This window comes from Glossina fuscipes, unplaced genomic scaffold, assembly GCF_014805625.2.
Source record: "Glossina fuscipes isolate IAEA_lab_2018 unplaced genomic scaffold, Yale_Gfus_2 60, whole genome shotgun sequence".
In the NCBI taxonomy this organism is placed as follows: Eukaryota; Metazoa; Arthropoda; class Insecta; order Diptera; family Glossinidae; genus Glossina; species Glossina fuscipes.
The window spans coordinates 7,538,921-7,560,233 of record NW_023998432.1 but is presented as its reverse complement, the minus strand read 5'-3'; the positions used below and the strand labels follow the sequence as shown (position 1 = coordinate 7,560,233).

The following is a 21,313-nucleotide window of genomic DNA, read 5'->3' as shown; positions in this document are numbered from 1 at the left end:
TAACTATGCAAAAAAACTTAATTATCTTGTTTGTCGCTTGTCGGAAATTTTTAGCAAGAAGTTTCAGTGGTTATAGAGCAATGACAGTTAGTTTTGTGTCTTTAGTTTTATCCATCCTGAAATTTAGGCGCCATTCACTTCACCATTTGGTCCTTTCTACTCCATAATAGTATGTCCAAAATGGACTCAATTAATCATCTTGCTTTTTTGCTTTACAAGAAGAAATCGCCTTTGGCCGATGCTTAAGTATAAACATTGAAAAACATTTTTCGCTAGTTTGGAATATATCAATAGTTTTATTAGTTAGTTCTAGTAAGGAATATCGTCAAATCAGTATCTGCCGTAGGGTGGAAGACACTAAGAGAAAAGCCTTAAAGTTTTTATCATTTGTTCCGAGAGTTTTACTGCTCGCGAGATGTAAGTGAGATGGTCTTGCTTAAGAGTTGATCATTTATGACCTTTAGAATTTGCAAAATAAATCATATTGCTTCTCTCGATACCAATACCACGAAACTCCAACGACACTGAATAAATGGCCGTAGCTATCAATTAAGTCACGATCGTAAGCTGCAGAGGATGCACAAATGTTTGAAAAGTTTAAGCTGAAATCTGGCTTCGTCAATTATAAACAACAACTAGGAAATAGTTTTTTTTGACCAGTTAATTAAATTTTACTATATGAAAAACGTATGACTAATCCCATTAAGAAAAGCAAACAATTAGTCATAAGCTAGAATACAAATGCATAAAGCACATCCACTGAATTTGTGTGTTTGAGTTGAAAATAGCGTTTTCGGAGAGCTAGTAAACGAGTAAATGTAAGAAAGCTGATCACGGTAAAACAGAAGTATTGTCAAATTGAGATTGATATTGTCAGTTGAGATTCATACAAACTATAGGAAATTGTTGTAATTATTCTAATTAATAGAAAAAGTTATAAATAGATCATTGAATGATGGAAATATTTTGCATTTTTAATGTATTATATTTACTTGCAATGGTATAGAGCAGAATACAGAATTCATAGTAAGGCGAATACAATTTTCCTTTTCGTTTCAAAAGCTTTCGATATATCCAAATCATTCTAAAAGTCAAATCTGAAATCTGTAGAATTTTCTTATTTTCGCGCTGCCTGCTGAAACCAGCAAAGGTTAGATCAACTTGTTTCGAGCGTCTAATTTTGATTAGAGGAATTAAACTTTTTTCGGCCCGCAGAATTTCATTTATTTATTGTTTGGAGTATAAATATAACTTACATACTTTGTTAAACTTGCGAAGAGCTTATTCAATTTAACTTATATTTTTTCGCGGGTTGGATTGAGATGATACACTTTCATTTGAATACTTTTTGTCTTACCTTTATCAATGTGAGAAAAATATTGCTACTTTTGATTACAGAAATTGCATAATTAGAACATGTGGTGTTGCTCTAATGGTATATAATAACGATATGGAAACCGTTTCGGAAATAGATGGTCGAAAAAAGAAACAACTGGGAGAATGTTTCTTTACAAGCCAAAAATATGATCGAAGTATTGCGTTCTGACTCTTGTTAAGTTATTGCGTTAATAACCAAGGTTAAGTTTCTAAGTTTTTGAAGTTTGTTTCTCTTTCCTTTTCTCTACCTCTCTTACTGTCTTAATTAAGTTTTTAGACTATGGGATTCTTGTAAGAATACCTATTATATTCTTGATGTTCAATTATTCAGGCGGTATCATAAGAAGGAAAACAAAGCACGTACTTTTATTTCTTTCAAAATAAAATTATGGCTACGTAACGAAATGTAGTCTGCGTTTGCATAAAGTATAATTTAGAGCCTATTGTGAGTCAGTTGAAAAATAGTTTGTCCACTTTATATATAATGAAATGTTACAATATTTACCATGTTAAACAAGCTCTGCGATGAGTGTTCCAACTAGTATGGTGATGATTTTAATATAAAGTGTTTGGCTTTATAAACTTATTTAATTTTAAGTAATAGATCAAGTAAAAAGCTCGTGGCGTTTTTCAAACTCACTTTTGCCATTTTTCTGGTAAGAAGGTTATGCAATCATTATACAATGAACGAAGTGATTTTCAGAGGCCTTATTTGAACGAACGACGAAGCCAAGCTTTACGACGGATGCACCCAATGTTTCAAATCGAACTGTCTCAATTTTTTCCACGAGGTTATCTAGTATTGACGAGATAAAAAATGAAGCCTTTGCTATCGATTAGTTTTGGATGCTTTATCACAATTTCACGCTTTAATCGAAGAAGTTGTTGACAGTAGAGAGTGAGATCGACTAGCTTATGATTCCTTATGGCATTTCCAATCTTGCCATACACGAAACGTCTTACGTGGCATCACGTATTTATTATCGTTGGTGTACCTTGATATGCGTTGAACCATAAACTTTTTTGCAAACTCCACATATTTCTCTTCTGAAATTGCTCCGTTAGGTTTCCTTTCAGCAGCAAGTCCCATAAAGAAATTCGATCATTTAATTTTCATTGCTCATATAAAGTTCAAATATCGAGTTTCTTCTTTGTAACTATATAAAAATACAAAAAAGGGTTAAAAATCCTTTTTAATCAATCAATGTTTAGTCACAAGCGATATCATAACATGAAATGCACTCGTCCCCTGAGTTTTCTCTTCAAAGATTTCCATCGACTTTGCCAACGATTGGTGCGGATAGTGCGGTGATGGTTTAGTGTGGAAATTTTCTATGTAGAAACACGCAAACCATTTTCGTGCTGCATCTTCAAAGAAAATATACGAGAATTTTTCACAGGCCTCTGAAGCGTTGCCGCACTGTTTGAAGTGATGTAAACTATGGCGAAGTTTAGCTCTTTTTCCAGATGCAGATTACAATCAACCGATTTAGCAAATATTGCAACGTTCCTTTTTAATTCCCTGATTTTTTCTTTATCTTTCGCACATACTGCAATATAGTTTGGAAGGTTTAGCGGTAGCAAATTGGCAAAACTGAAGTCTTAGAAACCATCCATTGGTACAACCGCCACGAACTCTTTTTCTTGACCAAATATTTATGCAGAAAGTAGTGAGTATTTAAAAATATTTTCTAATTCAGCAGTATTCGAATATTTTTTTCTTTTTGGTAGTTATATGAACGTGTTGTTAATAATACCCGTTATTTTCTATCACACGAAATAAATTTCCAAACGAATCAGTTTGTCAATAAACAAGGATGCTGCCATTTAACTTTGGTCTAGGTTCAAGCGGACACACATTCTCTATTTAAAACTTTATTTTAAATAGCTGCAAATTTTTTTGGTGTTCGAAATTAAAAAAATTCAGTTACTTCCAAAAAGAATAAAGATAAGAAAGAGCAGAAAGACAATTTGCAATTTATATTTCGTTATGGATTTGTTTTATAAAACGGCATTTACACTGACGTTGATTTTTGCTAAAATAGTGCAAAAATTATTGTGTGGTCATATGAAAAATTTTAGTAACCGAAAAATCGCGAATTTAAAAATCGTTAAATTACCTTGAAGTTCCTAAATATACTTCTCTTATTTAATTTTTCACTTTATGCCATTTCGTGAGGTGTTAGTTTTATTAATTTTTTAAGTTTTTTAAATTTTCCATAATACAGTTCCCCGCGTTTTAAAGATTACATTAGATTCGTTTTACGTTTACGCCTTCTTTTAAATATACAAAAATAAGCGGAAGTAAGGCGAGATGAACCATTTTCATACCTCACTTTAACCGAACTTCCTTGTCAATGTCTGCTATAGCTTCTATGTTGCAGAACAAATTATGTCTACATCTACATACTTTCATCTATTATGGACAGGATTATAGCTGGGATTGAAAATTTATGTTTAGATTTGTAATAAGGGTATATTCATAGAGCTTAAACTTTCTTCCTCAATCATTGTTACCCTGATTGAGAAGGTTTATTACGTACATATATAGAGATGCCTATTTTTAGCTGCTACAAGTGAAATGATTAAATTAATAATTCTATCCTTCGGTGCAGGGTATAAAAATACCTAAGCCAAACCATATATATATATACGATTATGTGTATATAATATATAAGCATATATATGTGTGTATATATGTGTATATGTACATATATACATATGTATATATGCAGTTGTGTATGTATATGTAGTATATACATATATGTATGATATATATATATATAATATATCAAAAAAAGTAGAAATGAAAATGACTAATTCTGAATTGAATTGAAAATCTTGCATATACACGAAAAATAAACTTATATTTTTTCTTAAAAATATGCAACTAAAACTTGGCTACTGTTTTCCATAATACATTTTCCTATTCACATACACTTAAAATTTCGCAGATATGAAAGCTGTACATACATATATGTTAATAAGTATATGTGTGTCAAATGCTTGGTAATGAAAGCTTCGGATTTTTATTTTTTAGCATTAACTAGAACGCTGTCTACCTTTTCTTTTCGCCTGCAGGAAGTACACTTGGAGCGTCAGGATCTCTTCTTTTATTTTTGGCTTGGGCTTCCGCCTCTTCAAGCCAGGCTTGTAAGATAGGTTTTAGCGCAATCATGTTATTGTGCGATAGCGTTAGACTTTCGAATCGGCAGATTGTACTTTGCGATAATGCCCCCACGCCGGGTAGTTTCAAATTGGCCAATGCCTTTCCCACATCGGCTTGAGTCACACCTGTTCTTGGGATATTGAGACAAACTGATACACTTATTTACCTCTTATCATTATTTCTCAAGACCTTTACCTAATTTTATTCGCCGTTGCTTAAATCGCTCCGCAAAAGCCTCCAATTCCCTGGGGTCCGTATCGGTGTCTGGATGAAGTCCAGCTGCTGCTACAGCTGCTGTTATCACTGGATGATGTACCGCAGAGTGGGTGTGATGTCCTATATGAATGGAAACAGGTGCGCCCGTAAAGGCGTACGTAGATGAGCCCGTAACGAACAATGTATATACGAATAAGTTATTTAGTTTTTGAAGCAAATGCGAAAAGCATACCAGCAGAATGTCCGCTTAAACTTCCCGGATGATGATGACTCATCATATGGTTCATGCCATGGTAAGATCCATGCAAATGTTGATGCGTAGGTGTTAGGGGAGTTTCTGAAATGGGAGCAAGTGTTGTCATAGAGCCTGTTGGATCAAGCATGTCTAACTGGTCCATGGAATGATGCATCTGAAATTTTGTAATTTAGAAAATGTGAAATAAAACATTAAAATTCGCATTTGGTTCTGAAATTAGTTTCAGCGTACTGTATTGTAGTATACAAGTAGGAATTGCCGCAATTTCAATATTTTGCGCGTAACCGGGAACTGTAAATTAACGACTTGGATGCTTTCTTCATATCATTTTCCAGTTTCACATTTGTATCGAAAGAGTCAAGATAAGAATTGTTCGCATCAGTGAACTTCCAATACTTAGCGAACATGGCACAGTTCTTTATTCCGATGCGTCGTATAAATAGGCATGGTCTTGCTTAAACTGTCCATTACTTTTTAATATTTATTATTGTATTCATTATACATTATATTTATTTACTATCTTTTATCCATTATCTATTATCAACGAAGTCTATTTTCAATACAGCACTTATATCGACTATAGAATTTTAAATTCTATACCATTTATAGTGCACGGTGTATTAATTTGATGTGAGACACAATTAATCATACCAATTGATGTAAAATCACTTTCTGAATTTAATTTGTTCTGCTCATTTTTACCATTAATGTCCGTCTATATAATATTATGTTTAATGTGTTAATCGAAATTTTCGAGATAATTTGATGCAATTTTGTCTATTGATATATTTTGGTCCCACATCGCTCCTTAATGAATTTGAATTACTTTTAATGTCGCTCCCCCCGCATCATTTTGCTTTGGAAAATGAAAAATTGTAAGATTAAAAACATTTGTAACTTTTAATATTTTTGCCAAAACATGTGAGAAACTCTTTCCGGGCGCGCCAAGCCTATCTAGAAAATCTGGACCACTTTTCTATATAATTATTTTTTCAAAGGTAAGTCTTGATTTAGCATTTTGCGATAAAAATGAAGCACAATAGCGCTTTAACAAATAAACTTATTGTGCTAAATTTCTCTTTCCACAAAGCGTTCTTTTGAAATGTATGGTATGACAATTTCTATGGTAATAACGCTTAATTTTTGTATTTAATTAGGAATAATGAGTTCTTTGATAAAAAATTAATTTTGATAAATTTATTTGTGGACCAGACCATGTCCTGTCCTTAAGATTTCTTCGAAAAGTCATATTTGTAATAGGAAAAGCTTCTTTTATTAGGCTTCCTTGCTTTACTTTCAAGCCATCACTATTGTAAAATATGACGTCTTACTCAACAAGCATATGATGCTGTGTGCTAATTGGAATATAAAAAAATTTTTATTAATCAATTTGCGCATTTTAATTCGCGTGTGCAATTCACAATTTCTGAAAATTGTGATTGGCTTGACAATTTTAAAAATTTTGATGAAGCGCACAGAAGCAAACACGTTTTTTATAGTAAAATTAGCGAAAGGTATGTGATGACATTTATACAATTTGGGCTTTCTGTTGTGCGTAGTATAATAATAAGATATTCAAGATAGCTCCGAGACGTTATGGATAGATACGCTGCCGAATTTCTTACACCGTTATATTGGCAGCATATATTAAGGAGACAACACCACCGTTTGTTCTTTTATATGGTGATATAGATCAAAATTTTCACTCACATTTTATTCTGCAATAAGTGCACGAAAATAAAAAATTCGGCTACGTCACCTCAGAGACATAATGCGTCGAAATTTATTAATATTAAATTTAAATATTTATATATATATATAACTTTCTTATTAATCATTAGGTGCTTGGATGTATTTTGATCATTTGTTCATTTGGAAAAGGAATTTACGGATAAAAATTGGTACGTACATATTAATCAAAATGTTTTCCATCATTTTGTACGACTTTTCCCCACCTTTTTGGTAAAATGGGGATATCGTATCCAAAGAACGTTGACTCCTTTCTCCACTTTTTCAGCATTGGTGGTAATGAGAAGGTGCTGCGTCTATTGAGTAGGCTGCGTGCGGCAGAACCTCTTATTCGAGTGGAACAGTGTATCCTCGGCAACTCTTGCAATGTGTGGCCGGACGTTGTCATGCAAGCGGATGACTTTGCGTGAGTTAACTTCTATTGCTAGTCTCTTTTACAAAAATGCGGCATTCAATTTTTCCATAGCGGCAGACGTCTGCCGTAACAGTTTGATTCAGTTTTAGCAGCCCATAATGCACTACTCACCATATGCCAGCAACACTTTATGGCCAGGAATTCCACTTCGGTGGCGATGTGAATGGCTTTCTTCGACTAACCCATAACTTTTTGCAATTTGGCATTGTCGTAGTGGATCCAATTTTCATCGTCACAGAAAACTTTTCTAATTTTTTTGATAAGCAATGGAACCGCGGCGTTGGGTTGATTTGAAAGAGCATTTTCAGGCAATTCGTATGGTAACAATTTCCTCTCCTTTTTGATCTTTCCCAGCGCATGTAAATATTTAGAAACAATTGATTCATCAACTGCTAAAATGTCCCATTGTTCTATAAGTGCTTGAGCTGGGTTCTCTAATAAGTCTTGTAATTCATAAGTCTTGTAATTTCTTTGGTCGTCCAGGCCGTCCCTTGTCATTGACATTAAAATCACGACTTTTAAAGCGTTGAAATCAAAATCGACGATTGGGATATGATGGCGGAGCACCGCCATAAGCTTTTGAACGTGTTTAGTGGGCTTCGGCAGCAGATTTCTTCGAATTAGACAACAAAAGTGATGAAGGTGGAAAACGCAATGTTGAGCGTTTCATGATTAGCATTTGCGTATACTGAATAACTCAATAATACTAAATGGAACACTGCTATTTTATGCAGAAAAAAGACAAAATCATCGAATGTAACCGTTGTATACTTTAATACTATGCTTTATCATTTTCACCAACAGATGTCGCTGGTCAAATATATGCACGCACCTATTACATAAATATCGAATCGTATTAAAAATTAAATTATATGAGGTAAATTTTTTAGTTCTAGCTCCGTGGTTGGTTTAGTTAAATTTTAGTCAAGTTTTTGAAAAAATTGATAACAAAAAGCTTTCAATAATAATTGCGAAATGTTCCATCTTACATTAATACTCAAAGTATCTTTGCAGAATTCTAATTTCCTTTCATTGATTTTCAAACTTTCGGGAAGTGCAAAAAAATTTATGCGTTTTTTTTTAAGTCGTTGCAAGTCGTCTCAGTCAAGTGCTGTATATAAAGATACTGTATAATTAAATAAGATGAGTCGATAAGAAAAGTAAAAGTTCATCGATATCTTTCAATAGCTTCCCTTAGGTCTATCAAATTATAAAAGAGAGTAAGAGGTATTCATATAGTTAGATAAAAAATTGGATTGCTAATGGAGTTATTAAGTAGGTAAATTAAAAACAAAGAGGATGTAAGATCACGATCTAGTGTGTCAAGTAAAGAAATTCTAGCAAGTGCGAAATAATTACACGGTATTAAAGCACTGCTTCACCATATGGAAGAAAGAGTTGGCTTCAAGGTAAACAGGCGTTAATCAATTAAACGCAATTAATTCACGTTAAGTATGCTTGGGATGCATTGTTTGTAAATAAACCCAATTCATTTGGAATCTACATTCCATATAAAAATTAGCAAATGTAGTAAAGACTTTGTTTTGTGCATTAAGAGGGAAAACCATAGCAAGAGCCTAAAAAAGGGTTTTTTTGATAATTTTGTTGGATGAAAGGAAAGGTAGCAGAACTGTAATATTCTGGGAGGTTGTCAGACGTATGTTTAAGTATAAAAAAAAAAAATTCTCATGGAAAAATATTAAAAAATCGCAATATTAAAGCCATTCCAACGGGGCATTTCCAATGTCGGGGGCTCTGCGACACCCAGTATGACAGTTTCAAATTTAAAAAAAAAATTATTTAATCGAAATATCTATTATCTAAAGAATCATGTAGGGGTTTTTTAAAAAAAACATTGAATTTTGTCTGATTGGCAAGTCGTTAAATGAAAAGTTCAACTTATCGAAAATACCCTGCAGAGAACGTCGTTTAAAAGATACTGTAAAAAGATCAAATGGAAAAAATGAAAGTTATTGGAGTTGAGTTGCTGCGTGCCGTTTTTAAAAATTGCGTTTCAATATGATGACGTCCTACAAACATGTTTTTTGTCACAACACTTTTTTTTAAATATTTTTTATTATAACACATTTCCAGCGTTATGTGCTTACTGCTGTAATTAATTTAGGTAGAGAATTAGATTTTAAGACTAAAGTTTTAAAGCACAACCATCTAAGACTTTTGGCTTTATTGAAAACTCTACCACTCTTGAGATTTGAATCCAGCATTATAAAAATTCGTGGACGTTTTCAAATATTCTTTTTCTAGAAGTGTTTCGAACTCTATTGACGCTGCCTATATTTCTACGAACATCTATTGAGTTAAATTTTTTTTATTTCTTAACACAAGAAAACCCACAAAAGCGTTATTTTTCTCTAAAATATTTTGTTCGGATGTAGTCATTAACAAAAAGGAGTTAAGTTCATTTTTGATTGGATTGTGTTTCTTAACTAAAATAATAAATTTTAAAACATATTCTAAAGTTCTTAAAAGACAATAGTATGTATCGTATATATAAGTATATATATATATACATGGGCTGTGCTTAATGAAATGCTATATAATCTGCCAAGTTTCAAAATGTCATTCTCCGCTTAAACACAAGTATTAGTATTAATCTTTAAACGAAATATACTGAAAATCATTTACAGATAGAAGTTCCCTCTTCAAACTTCAGTGTATGATAGGGAAAAATCCTTTTTAAGCTTAATAAAGCTTTTTTGAAGTTCAATAAAAACATATATCGAGGGAGAATTTCTGAGCTCATGGGCATTTATGTTGAACATATCTTTCATATTTTGAATAAGGGATTAATCAAAAGGGATCCGACGAAGAGCGATTTTCAGCAAAAGTTTTTAAGTTAAATTCAAAATAGAATACTTATCGAAGTTTTCCCTCTGATCGTGAATAAAGATTGATTTCACAACTAGGATCCTTCGATCACTTTGACAAGAAATCGCTTCGTCCAATTCAAGGAAAGCCAAAAGAAGAAGCAAAAAATATTCTATCATTTTTAAATTTACATTTCATGATGCAAATGGTTTTTTGAGCCCATCACCGAATGGTGATGAGATGATTAATTTGTCAAAGCCCAACGCCCAAAAGGGAACTTGAGAGACTCCGCAAAGTATATATGTTTTTGATCAGTATCAAATTCTAAATCGATTTGAGCATGTCCGTCTGTGCAATGTCTGTTGAAAACATTTTCCTGACCTTGAAAATGTACCTATTGCTTTCAAATTTGGCTGGAACATTGAAAGTTCTTGAACGCAAGTTGATGTTGAAGATAGAACAAATCAGTAAAGAAATAGACCTATACCAACATATAGACCTGTACCACGTAAACTGCGAAAACCTATGTGTTCCAAAAGAAATAAAAATTTGGGGTTGGGGTCCATTGTTCACAAACTACAGCAAATAAATTTACAAAAATTTTAACGCATATTCTGTAGGCAATGCTATAGCACCTATAGAAAAACGGGCTTTGAAGCGTCTCTGTTTCTCTGTTCGCGAAGATATCGCTCAGAAATTTGCAAATGAATTTGAAAACGCCTAAAACTCTTCAAAGCATACTTCTACAACGTCCACACACAGCTGTACAATACAAACCGAAAACACCTTTTGTTTTCCGTGCTTTTTGCTCGTTGTTCATAAATTACAATGCACACTATGTACACATACCAACGCCCACCAATACGCCCATCCAATAATTAGGAATATGAAAACTTGAATTTTTGTTATTTATTAGGATAACAGCAATGGGTGTAAAATATTCTTACTTGTTTTTATTGATTACGTTCAAGACGGTAACACAATAATGGAAGTTACATATAGATAAATGTATGTGTGGATGTTTTAAATTTTACAGCGATTCTAATACTTACATCTCCAGCTGTGCATATATTTATACAAACACATAAATAAGTAATAGCGTTCTTCTCGCAGGAAACCAGACTAACTAAGTACCAAGAGAACTCAAGGTAATCTATAAACTAAAGGGCGTGTGTATCTTAAACATTTTTTTGTTTCGGTTATTGTAACAGAAGTACAATACATTCGATGTTACATTAAAACCATTTGACTGCTTGCTTTTTCATTCTCATTGTTTGTGTTAGCAAAAAAATCTTTTAAATATTTCTTTGTACTATGTCCCACTGTATCAATTGTTTACAATGCAGTGTATGAGGACATGCATTCTTATATGTTTTTAAGTGATAACGCTATGCTGTACACGGCAGTCGATAAAAAAAAAAAAAAAAACTCAAAAGACGAGTTAGCAAATCCAATTTATTTTCGTCCCAAATTTTATTTGCACCTCTCAGCTCATATTCAAAAATTCTTTTTCATTGCATTTAAATGTTTTAATAAATTTCAGTGAATATTTGCTATAAAAACATGAAAAAATTTTCATAATTAAAAGAATTTCCGTTGGAGGAATAAAATATCTTTATTTAGTATAATATGTTTTTATAGAAATGTGTTTAACATATTTTATGTAGTTTTCCACACCACTCTTGAGATAGTGCACAAGTCCTACGTATTTATTTAACATGCCTTGTTTGCTAGAAGAATTTTAAATTATTATAATATAATTAGAATTAATAATTAAATTAATATATTCTTAAAGTATTAAAATCGTGTCCTTAATCGTACGTAGTTTGGATTACTTTTTATTTTTCGGATTACTGCACTTTAAATAGGCATGTAAAGGTTCTTGAAGTTTCGTGCAATAAGAATACCCTCAAAGTAACCGACTTCTAAACCAATTTCTCGTTAATCGGATAATTTTATGAGATAATCGAGCATCTGTTTGAGGAATGTGTGGTTAAATCTGATCCTGAGAATGATCGACTTATTGTTTTCTGGCTATGTGAGCGATTTGGGCGCATCAAATGTGAAGGTTTGAAGGTTGCACAGATGAATCCTACGCTTGTCTTGTGTTAAACGTAGAAAACTGGATATAGATTTTTACAAATTATTTGGACAACTGAAAACTGGTTTCTTCGTAATGCGGAAGGATCTGGATGCCCTAATAGAAAAATTTACTACCTATGAAACTCTACTTAATAAGTTTAGTTATTTGGATAAACCATATTCAAATTCAGCGCTCATATAGCTAACGTTCGATAATGTAGAATGTGGATTCTCGTCACCACTCTAACCACCTGCTGAGACTTATGTTGACCTAAGATTGCCTAATTTGAACTCTGATAACGGCGCTGATTTTGTACCGATTCCAGGCGCTAAATAGCTACTGAATGGTTGTCGGTTGTTGAAGAGTTATCAAACCTTTGAGGCACCTCTGCTGCTGACTTCGCATCTGCACCCATCAATTAGTGATTACACTTTCATGAAAATCTATTTTTATACCGCAGTTATAGGTGAGCGAACCAATGCAAGCGATTGAGTAATACATAAGTAGTAAGATATTTGTACAAGATGTACGGAAATGAAGTACTTAGAAGGCCGGTTCCTTTCGTCAGAGGGATATTGCTTCTTTTAAAATTACAGTAGTGAAGACTTTGCTTGAACACCGTTAAGTTTTTGTCCTCAGGACACTTTTATTAAAGAATTTGTACGCTGTCCAAATAATATTCTTTTTGCGATTTTAGGGCACCCAATACAGCAGGCAAAAATCAAAACAATAGCTAATTATTGTAAGCAATATTTTGTCAACACAAAGTTAATCAATACCTTTTTTCTAGTTCCGTTAACTCTTACTACTTCCCTGTAGTATTTACTGAAACCTGGCTTGAGATTGCGATTTTTGGTGGCAAAATTCTCTGTTCTAATTTTCAGATTTTTAGATGCGACAGATTGCACAAAACCATTATCATTGGGTACCTTCAGCTGTATTTCGCCCAATTTCTGCCCAATGTTTGGAGGATTTTCAAGCATGACCTTGGATACTATGTACCCTATGCATTGATTTGCAGTGCATTTTTCGATATAGTTCATAGGTTTGGTCTTTTTCAAATGAACAACATTTTTAATGTAAGTAATAACCTGGTATTTTGCGGTGATAATTTACCTTTATATCGCACTAATTATTTTGTTTGACATGAAAGTGGTCATCATCGTTCGCTGTTGCTGGCCGTAAGTTGTCTTTTAGACAATACGCTGCGTAATCAATAATACGCTGCGTACGCAATAGTGCGTTTATTTTCTAAAACGACCAACAGTAATCTCAGGAATTTTTTGTGTGGCATTGATTGGGACTTAATTTATGGAAACATTGATGGTTCTTTGCCTGTTATTTATAGTGAGTTTTTCAGTAATTTCCGTTTCGGTTGCCTTAAATTCCTGTCATGCCACTGTCTGTCGTGGTGGATTGCTAGGGAGCTACGCGTTCCACTCTGATGCTAAATGAGAGTGCAACTTATTATATGGCACTACCATCACGGATTTTTAAAATATGGATCAATCTTCACCGATCTTATCGAGTAATATTATCTTCATGGATTCTTCAAAACTGCCTGGTTCACTAGTTATCTCTTTCGTCGCATCCAACGGATGTTGTTTAATTCCTGCTAATGTAGAAAAATATTCTTCACGTCTGTTGTCAGACATCCGTTCACATTTTAAACTCTCTATTCTTTGTTATCAAATATATCATCTCTTAGCGCTGAATGATGTGTAAGCAGAAAACATATAAATTTAGGTAGCGCAGCAAGCACATTGAAGAGTTGGTCAGCTTTTTTACAACAACAGTTTTACTTTGCTTCATTTATTATTATTTAAAAGCACACATTCATTCACCAACTCATATCCTCATGTATTAAATTAGTGTTTAGACAGATTCTGCTCTACATTATAAGAAATTTTTGGTTTTGCATTTTTGGTCTTGTATCTTTTAGCTTACATACGTCTAATGATTTGTTTTGTAGCCGAATTAATTAATAAATAAAAAGAAATAAATAAGTAAGACGCTTCTGCGCTATAGCTGTTACGTTGTATGAAAGCACGGGATGTGCCTAGATTAAAATCTCGCATAGTTAAGAAAGTCAAATATTCTTCACAACGTATTTTTTCAAGATATTTGTACAAAAAATACCTCTTCCTCTCTTTGTCTACTTGCGTTGTCATGGACATTTCATAATATACCTGTCCCATTATCGGAGCCAATTTTAACGTAGTGTTCTCCTATGTGAATATCGACGTCTACGTTTTCACCACTTCTTCACTTCACTTCTTAGTTATTTGTTGCAACAGGTGTAAATGCGTACTTACTCAGTCGTAAATTGTAGCATGAAGATTTTTTGTTCAAGCTTTTGAACTTGGAGCTATGATTAGGGCGGTTATATGGTTTTAAATTGAAAATAAATAATAGACACGCTACAAATGATGAGTAAACAAGGGCTCAAGGACGTATGATCGTTACAAGGCATTAAGCGAACACAGTCTATTTATTATCTTATTCTACAGAAGGGCAAAATTCTTGACCCAACCACACGTCGTTTCAAAGCATAGCAATCGGATAAATAAAAAGTAATCCAAACTACGTAACTTAAAATTAAGCAAAAGCTTTTTAGGAATATATGACTTAGTTCTAATTATATTATAATAATCTTTTCCGCCATATGATATTTGAATTAAAGAAATTGTGACGTATAGTGCTGAAATACATTCTGGGGAATCAGTCAAGGTAAATAAATAGTACCACGCCTCATGCAGAACTTCAAGGATGGCGTGGAAAATTGCATAAATTTCTTCATATTCTTGTAGAAAATATCGAAGCGTTTAAATACAAGGAATTCGAATTTTTCAATATAATAGTAAAAAAAAATTACATAACATACTCCTATGTTTAGTATATCATACGCACTTGAAAATACAGAAGTATACTTTCTCTTGCTGTGCAAAAGTTGGCCACAGTATAACGTCATGTCAAGAAACGTTTAACAGAACTTTTGCCCGTGCAAATAGTGACAATGAAAGAGCAAGTAATCAAATATATGATAATGTACCAGCGCTGCTTTATGGTAACAGATACACAAATAGTCCATGGTATTAATTTTTCGAATTATCTTGGAAGCTCTTGGTATTTAATTCTTCCTGGTAAATCGAATTTAGATATTTGAAGTTAGAAGCAAAATTCTTACGGATAATCCTACATAAATGGGTGTTCGTAAACATATATTCATAACTTATTAAAGTTCAAGTACCAGACACTGCGTAAGATTATGAAAATCATATTAAAGGAAAACTTCGCCAGCGATATTACAAATATAGCATATAAAGCTAAAGCTACACCAAGGCTCTTTAACTGAAAATATGCACACGTATGTAAATTCATAAACCAATCCCGAATTTAGAATAGTTGTTATTGTTTTCACTCTTGGACGTGTAAACAAATGTGTTCATATGTACCCATATATATATATATATATATATATATATATATATATATAGTTGAATGTGAGTGCATATGTCTATGCTTGCGTTCGTCTCTGCACATGTATATGCACGCCTATCTACGCACGTGTGTGTGTGGATTAAGAGTGAGTACGCGCCGTCGCAGATTTTACAACCCCTTGATAATGCTTTAAACATATTTCAATTCGATTCTCGTCTGTGGTTGGTTGGATAACTGGCAAAGTTTAGTTAATTCACTCATTTAGAATTGAATAAAATGTTTGTTCTTCCATTTTTTTCTCTTTTTGCTGACAAATAGTATGCATTTTCATTGGGAATAAAAAATCCTTTAAAAATTGTATGTGCTTGTCATTGCGGACACATCAATACATAACGCAAGCAAGTATATAGTACACAAACACAAAACAAAGGAAATCAAGTGTGGAGAAACTGACATACATCAATTCTGTTACATATTTGATGCGGTAACTGTTCCCATAAGCTGCTACGCTGCCATGTTAATATGTCGGTTTTATGCGACTGCTTACAAAAAAAAGTTTAGAACGTTGAAAAACAATAGAATTGTATGAACCAGATATAATTCAGTTTCCAGTATCGTAGGTTTATATACATATACCTACCTTTACTTGTGAACGTCAATAGCTGTATAAGTTAAAAATGAACATTTTGTAATAATAGAAAACGCATTCCAGGTACTTTCACGAGAAACATCAAATATGTTCCACACAAAGCAACGTGCATCGCTAGCTGAAATTATCGTCCGCCTTTTTTGGTAATTAATTGCGAACACCGTCGCAAATGAACTTAATTTTGACTTAAACCAAACCGTTCATAAATTGAAATATTTTCTTATCTTGCCTGGAGACAGAAAACGAGACAGAGAAAGAGAGAGACAGACAGAGAAAGAAATAAGAAACGGAAGAGAAGGATTAAAGGAGAGGGAAAAGGACACACATCTCAGTAAGTATTTAGCCAGCTGGATAGGGCAAGTGGTTCCACATTCTGATGAAATGAATTTTTGTTTAATTTTGAGGCGCTTGAGGGTGATTATATCCTTTTTGTTTATTTTACTTCAATTGACGTGAAATTTATTTTGCTCCCCTTCTGTCCATGATCCAAGTCAATTAATTTCCATTTTAAATTATTAATAGAAGCGATTGTCGTGACTCGGATCAGGTCGTCAAAGATTGTTCTGCTTTTCTCGCTGTAGCTAAGCATCTCTTTTAGAGAAAAAATATATATGCTATTCACCTGTCAAAAAATTGACAAACACGGCTTTCCGTTTAATTAGTATTAATGCAACAATATAACATACCAATATGATACTGGCGACCTTTGTATAACGCGGTGTTTGTCAACCTTCAGAAAAAAAATTCCATATTATATTTTAGTTTCAATAAACAAATAAATAAATAAAAAGGATTTGTATAGCAGGGTTTCGATTCAGCGTGGTAAAAAGCAACCGTGACATACGAGCGACGCGTGTATATGTTAAACTTCTTCTTTAAGAAAGTCCTCGTTTATTCATGTAACTTATGTATTAGTTTGACAAAATTGTCCGTAATGTTTAAGGTCATAAAAAGAATTCAAATAATTTTGCGAAGCCAGAAGTCATACAACGGATAACTTTAGGTTCATTGCTTTGTCTGTTAAGCTTGATTTTAACAGTAAATTTACATTCGCCTGAAACACCTCTAAGTGTTTGGGCACTTGATTGAAAACATATTTGAAAAGTCTATGAATCAGTCTTAATGTTTTTGAGAAGCTAATGCAAGGGAACATAAATAAACATATTATCATCCATAGGTTGTAACCAACATTAGAGAATCATATATGCACATAGATTTTTTTTATTTACAGCTTGTTATTGCCTAAATTCATGCGGTACGTTTGGTCAAAAATGCATGTGATTTGTATAGATGGAAAGTGGACAATAGGGATCTAAGGGTGATAAGTAATTTATATTCAAAAATCATTTCATCATATTAAAATAACATATGCAGCAATGTGCCTTTCCTTCTTTTACTCCACGCGTTAATATTACACTTAGTAGATCATATACCGGGTCAAATCATGTGACAAGGGGTTAAGCTTGTCTACAATATTTAAAAATCGACTCAAATCGTCTTGAATGTTTAGTTATTACTTTTTTTAGTGCCGCGGCTCCATAGAGCTAATAAGGCTATGGATTTTCAACCTTAAGTTCATGCCTTTTACTAATATTCATAACAATCAAAAAATAAAAACTTAAAACAAAATAAATAACAATACAAAACGGAGAATTAAAGAGATTATAGAGGTCACCGATGCGAAACGGTCTGACTTTCCACATTTCATGAAAAAAATTTGTCCAGAACAGTATTTCGACATAAAAGTTATTCGTAGCAAAGTTGGACCATGTAGGTCTATTTTGTTGACCTCACATAGTAGGAGGATTCTCATGAAAACTAAACGTTTTTGTGGCAGCAAAGTGTACTATTTAGTAAAGGCTCTCATGGAAAGTATGTCCTTGCTTGGATGTAGGGTATAGTCTTTGATATTTTCTCACGAAAATAAATTAGAAATTGCGTTAGACAGAGAGGTGTAGGATGTTTAATGGCGGAGCTTACATAATAAGACCTTTTCTTTTTCAATAAATAAAAAGTGTATATAACAAAATTTTATTTTCTACTAGCTATTACTTTGGCCTAAGTTTTTTTGACATCGGCGATTGAAGGGCTGGAGCGTTGCGGCTGGTTGGGACTACGTAAGTTTCGCTTCATAAAGTAAAAATTATTCTTTATTAAAATTATTATTTTAAGCGATTTACTGTGTTCCGGAAGTGTTCCATTTTTCATTTAGTGTCTCCTATTTTCATTTACAATGTGCGTTTCTAATATAAGCGTCACACCTGTTTCTTTGAACAACATTTTTAATCCGTTTTCTATGCCGGTTTATGTCGTTTTAGGATTTTAGTCTTAGAAAAGATTTAAACAATTGAAATTTCGAGTGAGTGGGTTTATTTGTTGTAATGTGGTTGGCATGACTGTCATAAAATTTCGCATCGGATAAACGGAAACAGAATTAGATTACCTTAACGATGGTATTACCAGAGACAACGGAGTAGATAGATGTTCCAACTTTCAAGATTGTTCAAGATTGAGATTAGGAGATTCTTGGATGCATTTTGGTTATCTATTATCAATAACAGTCGTAACGCTGTTAATCAGCAGCCATTTGTATGCTGGCTCTTTCATTCTTACTGCTTGTATGGGCACCGATTCTATTAATGATTTCTTGATATGACGTCCCATTCAAACGTTTGCGAAACAGAAGCATACATAATTCTATGTTTTCATATGAATATGAATTACGGTATGCATACAAGTTTGTGAGTACGACGAAAGACCAAACAGCAGGTGGCTATGTAGCAAATACAATCTGTTTCCTTGTCATTGTTTATTTAACATTGAAAATTTTAAAATTTATGTTCGCCAAATGCTTTGGTAAATTTCAAAGAAAATTTTCGTACGAAGATATATTACAAAATTTTTTATTGTTAAAAAAATTATATTGTATATTATTACATATATCTTTACGTAAATTGTGTATTTTATTTATATATTTACTAATTTTATTTGCATTTTACCCGCATAAACTTCACACAAATGGAGTACAAACATATGTAACATAAGTTTTACACAAATACTGTAAGAACACATATAACAATGTATATAAAAATGTATAGGCCTTGCAAAAACACCCGCACATGTATAAACACCTATGTACAAAAGATAGAAGCACATACGAGCATGAAACATGTATAAACACACATAAACAGAAAAATACACTAACTTTACATAAAATGTATAAGGCTGTAGAAACGCATGCAAGGTATTCGTAGGATAGAAACATAAAGGGAAAAAAAACCGTGCCGAAGCAAAATAGCACTCACATACCTAACGGTTAAAAAAATCAGGCGATTTGGTACCTACATCAGCAATAATAGGGAAACGAACAGAAGAATAGGCATACATACAACCATATCGAGTCTAGAACTCACACACCTAAGGGTTAACAAATCAGGCGATTTGGTACCTAAATCAGCAACGACAGTGAAACAAGCAGAAGGTTAGGCATATGGGCAGGTAGACATAAGTGGGCACGTAAGAGAGCTTTAGTATTAAATTATGTATAAGTCGTTTCATACAAGTCGTAACTAACCTAAGTTAAGCATACGTATAAGTATAATACCTCAATACACAGAACATGTTTGTAATGGAACAAGCGAGCGAGACTTCGACTATAAAAGAGCGTCTCATCACACGAAATCTTTCAATTGTGTCATAGTCGCCTAAGGTAAGTGTTTACGGACAATTGGACAAGTGACCGTTTAAGAGTAGTTTTTTTTACGGATAGGGGATGGATTTGTTCAGCTTAATCGCCATCCCTGCAGGACTGACAGGACTATTGACTTTACGGATAGGGGATGGATTGGTTCAGCTTAATCGCCATCTTTGAAGGACCGAGGACTATTTCTCTTTTTTGTTGACATAAGCCAACTAGAGACCGTTAGGGGCAAACCGTTGGCCCAGGGAGCCAAGGCAGCTACGACACGAGCAACGTATCCATTTTTGCAGAAGTCCGCGATAGTACGAGAAAAGAAAACTTCTAACCACGTGTGCATCAAATCGTTCGTCGGGTCACCTCGCTGGTTCCTTCCCAACCCTCTACAAATCGCTGTTCACCTCGTATACAAATAAAAGCAACTTAAGAACACCCCTCGAAATCCAAGACTTTTCTTATAAATTTTCTTGGAAGGAGCCTTAGATTGGCTGAGTTCTAACCAGCCAAAGAAGACTCGTTACAAGTGGCGCCCGAGCACGGACCTTCGGATCAAAGAGAAAGATAGTGAGCGAGCAAGTCGTGAGCTTATGGAGACAGAGATAAGGAAGGACAACCAGCATGGTGAAAACATCATAGTTATACAGCCTGCGGAAGGAGGAGTTGAGCGACATTTGCGGATCGCTCGACCTGGATACAAAGGGTACTGTCGAGGAGATGCGGAACGCGCCAAGAATGCTGCAAATGTCAGAAGGCACAGGGCGAGGTGCAAGACCCAAGCGCAACGTACAGGAACAGATTTCGGGTGGCGCGGCCATTGACCGAATCTACAAATGTTCAGTGCGCTACGAGGGCGAGAGCTGCGCACTGGAATTCATCGCACGCATAGAAGAATTGTGTGAAGTATACGACCTGCCCCCGGACATCATGCCGCGGGTAATCATGGAGTTGCTGAATGATACCGGAATAACCGGAAGGTATGGGCAGGGTGGCAGGAGTTCAAGCAGGAATTTATCAAATTCTTCTTGGCCACCCGATACCTCGAGCGGTTAGACGACCAGGTGCGACAGACATTCCACCTAGTCGGCGAAAAATTCAGGGATTACGCGCTACGCCTGCAGGACTTGATGCGGCACCTAAACTACACGACACAACAGAGGCTGGACAGAATCGCCCGAAACAGTTGTAGGGAGTATCAACTTTTCTTCGGGGACACCTCTAGCAAAGATCTAAATGAGATTATAGTTCTGGAAGAACGCTTTGGAGACATACCCCAACAGCAATGGCGCCACTCTTGAGAGAAACATCAGGTATACCCCGTCCACCAAAAGAGAACGCCCCGAGCTAGATGAATACCGGCAGTGCCAGCAGAAATATCTGTCGGCGATGTGCCCAACCAGGCCACCTGGCTCGCGACTGCCGTAATCAGCATGTC

General features: G+C 34.2%; 1 protein-coding gene across 7 annotated transcripts in view; it reads right to left on the bottom strand.

Annotated features, from left to right (window-relative positions):
* Positions 1-21,313, bottom strand: part of LOC119637611 (inhibitory POU protein) — an 88,720-nt gene that overhangs the window by 7,797 nt on the left and 59,610 nt on the right. For all 7 annotated transcript variants that reach the window (XM_038033779.1, XM_038033783.1, XM_038033778.1 and 4 more), the window contains 3 exons: positions 4,995-5,172; positions 4,742-4,882; positions 4,440-4,671 (listed from right to left, as the gene is read on the bottom strand). In XM_038033779.1, coding sequence (XP_037889707.1) covers positions 4,440-4,671; positions 4,742-4,882; positions 4,995-5,172 — 551 coding nt within the window. The remainder of the gene's footprint in view (positions 1-4,439; positions 4,672-4,741; positions 4,883-4,994; positions 5,173-21,313) is intronic.